We start from the raw sequence: 3,188 nt of genomic DNA, 5'->3' as shown, positions 1-3,188 counted from the left end.
TCTCTCTCTCACAACACAGACACACCCGTACCTCTCTCTCTCACAACACAGACACACACCCGTACCTCTCTCTCTCACAACACAGACACACACATCCACACCCATACCTCGGCAAACTCGCCCATGATGTAGTTGAGCCGGGCCAGCAGACGTAGACAGGCGGCGATCTCAGGGTGCATGGCGCCGTACACGTTGTTGAGCAGGTTGAGCGCCTCGCTGATCAGCTCGTAGCCCTCACGCAGCAAGCCCTGCTGGATCTTGTTCTGGCCACTCGAGAAGAAGTGGAATGCATCTGTTGCCTGGACAGGAGGAGAGAGGAAATAATATGAAGTAACATAACAAAAAGGAGCTTTTTTAAACACACAAAAATCAAGTGGGCTATATTTCTGTTACTTTGTCTTAATAAAGAGAAGCAGATCAACACAATTACGACCGCTATCAGGGGCACCCTGCTACCATCTGCCTAATCAAGTGTACTATGATTTCTTAAAAAGAAGAGAAAACAGGACAAAAAACAAAAACAACAAACAACCCCCCTCTAAAAATACAAAACAAAAACCAAACCCTCCGCCAGTTATGACTTTAATGTTAAAAGTTCATGAACAGAGTAGCCAACAAGCAAACAGCTATACCAGTAATAGAGATGGGTAATGCTATGTGTCACATTGACAAAGACAAACTTTATTCATCTCACAGGGAGAAATTTGTCTTGGTCGTTTACAATGGCAGTAGATGTTATAAAGGTTAGGTGCACTCACGCATACACACAACAAGACAGGACATTGGTAATTAATACATGTCTCACGTGCTGGTACAACCTGCTCCGCGAAACATTCTCTCTCTCTCTCAGTTTCATTTGTAGCACTGCGTGTTCAGTAACCTCACAGTAGTTGGTACGAAAGAATTTCTTTATCATATATATATCACGTTTACAGGTGTTCTCCCACCCACTCACCCTGGGACTGATGTGTTTGACTCACCCTGGGACTGATGTGTTTGACGATGGGGTAGACATTGACGATGTCGTCCTCGGAGAAGCACGGCCGACCCTTGTTCTCCAGACTGTACTCCTTCAGCTGCATCTGCACGCCGCACTTGAGGCAGATGGACCGCAGCAACGCCACGCGCTGGCAGCCGTACTGCTCCATGGCTCCGTCGATTCCGTCGCTGGGGACACCACACAAATATCATTTCCACTGACACGTTACTTACGTACACAGGATCAATTGGTTGCTTTTAAGCACAAGGGGGCTATCCCAAAAAACGCTGTTTTGAGAAAATCGAAGGTAAAGTTTTTGTTCCTTGTTCAGTTTCTTTAAAAGACAAGGAGAGTTTTCTCTATAACCAAACAAATATACACACCAATGAAACCAAACTTCTCCTATAAGTAGGGCAATGCCCATTTTTGGTGTAGGTCAAGATTTCTGGAAAGCCCCGAAATCTGAGTTAGCCCACTTGTCCGTAAAAGCGACCAATCGTACAGGAAAAATTTAAGGAAAATGCCTAAAATAATTCCCTCCAAAATGTAAAAATGCCAGCAAGTTTGAACAGATGTCTTATGGAGTTAAAACTCGCAAGCTGGAAATGTTAAACTTCCTATCACTCCTGGAAAACTACCAGGAATGTGTTATTCAGGGTTCATGCTCAGCACGAGATTTTGTTCACATGACTTTTTCAAGAGTTTTCAAGACCAGATTTCTTTTTTCCAAGACAAATAACGTGTCATTTCGGAAGAAATTTTTTTGTTCAGCATGCAAAAATACATTATGGTACGATACACTTCAGAATGCGTAAAGTTGAGGCCTTCTGAACTTTGAGGAAGTATTTTCAAAATAGATTCACTTAAAAATTTGTTTTTCCAAGAATTTTGCCAATTTCCCAAACTCTCAAGAGTTTTCCACGTCTTGGGAAATAAAAACAAAATTCCACGAGTTTTCCAAGACCTGTACGGTCCCTGCTTATTTAGTTTTCCTAAGTTTTACAGCACTTACAACACAATTAGAACAACACATCAACACGTTCACTGAACCTTCCATACCACACCCCACTCACTCACCACTCTAGCACATAGCTGTAGTACTCATCTAGACTAAATCCCCACTACCACACCCCACTCACCACTCTAGCACATAGCTGTAGTACTCGTCCGCCTCGTCGATGATTTTCTTCCACAGGCTCTTGGGAGTCTCCGACGACCACTCTGTGTTTTCTGAGGGAGAAGTCAAAGTTTATTTTAGTAAGAGTTTTACGGCACTTGCAACACAATAAGGCCATATAAAAGAAGGAGGGGAGATTAAAAACGATAAACGTTCAACAGGAAAGAAGAAGCAAACCACACCAGAGCACCTGCCAACCACCCACTCCAAGTCATGACCTCCCACCACCCTCTGTGTCCCACTGTTCTGTCAGTGTCATCATCTCAGTCCTATCATTCAGAATCAAGAAATGTCATAAGACGTAAGGCTCTTGTAGGTTCATCACAGACATAACACACGACAGTATCGCCAATCACAATACGGACTACTTCTTTCAACCCATGGCATTTTGTTGTTCAAGTTTACGATTGCCTTCAACTTAGCTTTAATAGAGGTTTTACGGCACTCGCAACTGCATAAAAGGTCATATGAGCGCCAGAAGATTAGAGGTGTTACAAGAGAGTAACAAAACATTTTTTAAAAAAGGTGGAGATAAGGACGATAGATGTTTGACAGGAAAGAAGAAGCAAACCACACAAGAGCACCCACCAACCACCCACCCACTTGCCTTCAACAGCAAGCACGTAATCATGAGAAAAGAAAACCATCACACAGAGAAAGTACCAAGTCCTGACTAAGGTCACAGTTTCTCCTGAATATAACTGACACGACAGTCTTTCTCTTACTTCAACAGACGTCACAGTCTCTCTCTTATTACAACTGACATGACAATAACCACAGTCTCTCTTACCTATAACTGACTTCACAATAACCACAGTCTCTCTTACCTATACTGACATGACAATAACCACAGTCTCTCTTACCTATAACTGACTTCACAATAACCAGTCTCTCTTACCTATAACTGACATGACAATAACCACAGTCTCTCTTACCTATAACTGACATGACAATAACCACAGTCTCTCTTACCTATACTGACATGACAATAACCACAGTCTCTCTTACCTATACTGACATGACAATAACCAC

General features: G+C 42.7%; 1 protein-coding gene across 1 annotated transcript in view; it reads right to left on the bottom strand.

The window, feature by feature from the left end:
- LOC101859613 (clustered mitochondria protein homolog) overlaps positions 1 to 3,188 on the bottom strand; it is a gene marked incomplete in the record, with an annotated part of 39,682 nt that overhangs the window by 8,190 nt on the left and 28,304 nt on the right. The window contains 3 exon segments of the mRNA XM_013090087.2: positions 108 to 299; positions 981 to 1,167; positions 2,119 to 2,209. Of these exon segments, the coding sequence (XP_012945541.1) occupies positions 108 to 299; positions 981 to 1,167; positions 2,119 to 2,209 (470 nt within the window).

Source organism: Aplysia californica, unplaced genomic scaffold (genome assembly GCF_000002075.1).
Source record: "Aplysia californica isolate F4 #8 unplaced genomic scaffold, AplCal3.0 scaffold01138, whole genome shotgun sequence".
In the NCBI taxonomy this organism is placed as follows: domain Eukaryota; kingdom Metazoa; phylum Mollusca; class Gastropoda; order Aplysiida; family Aplysiidae; genus Aplysia; species Aplysia californica.
This window is presented reverse-complemented; position numbering and strand designations above follow the sequence as displayed.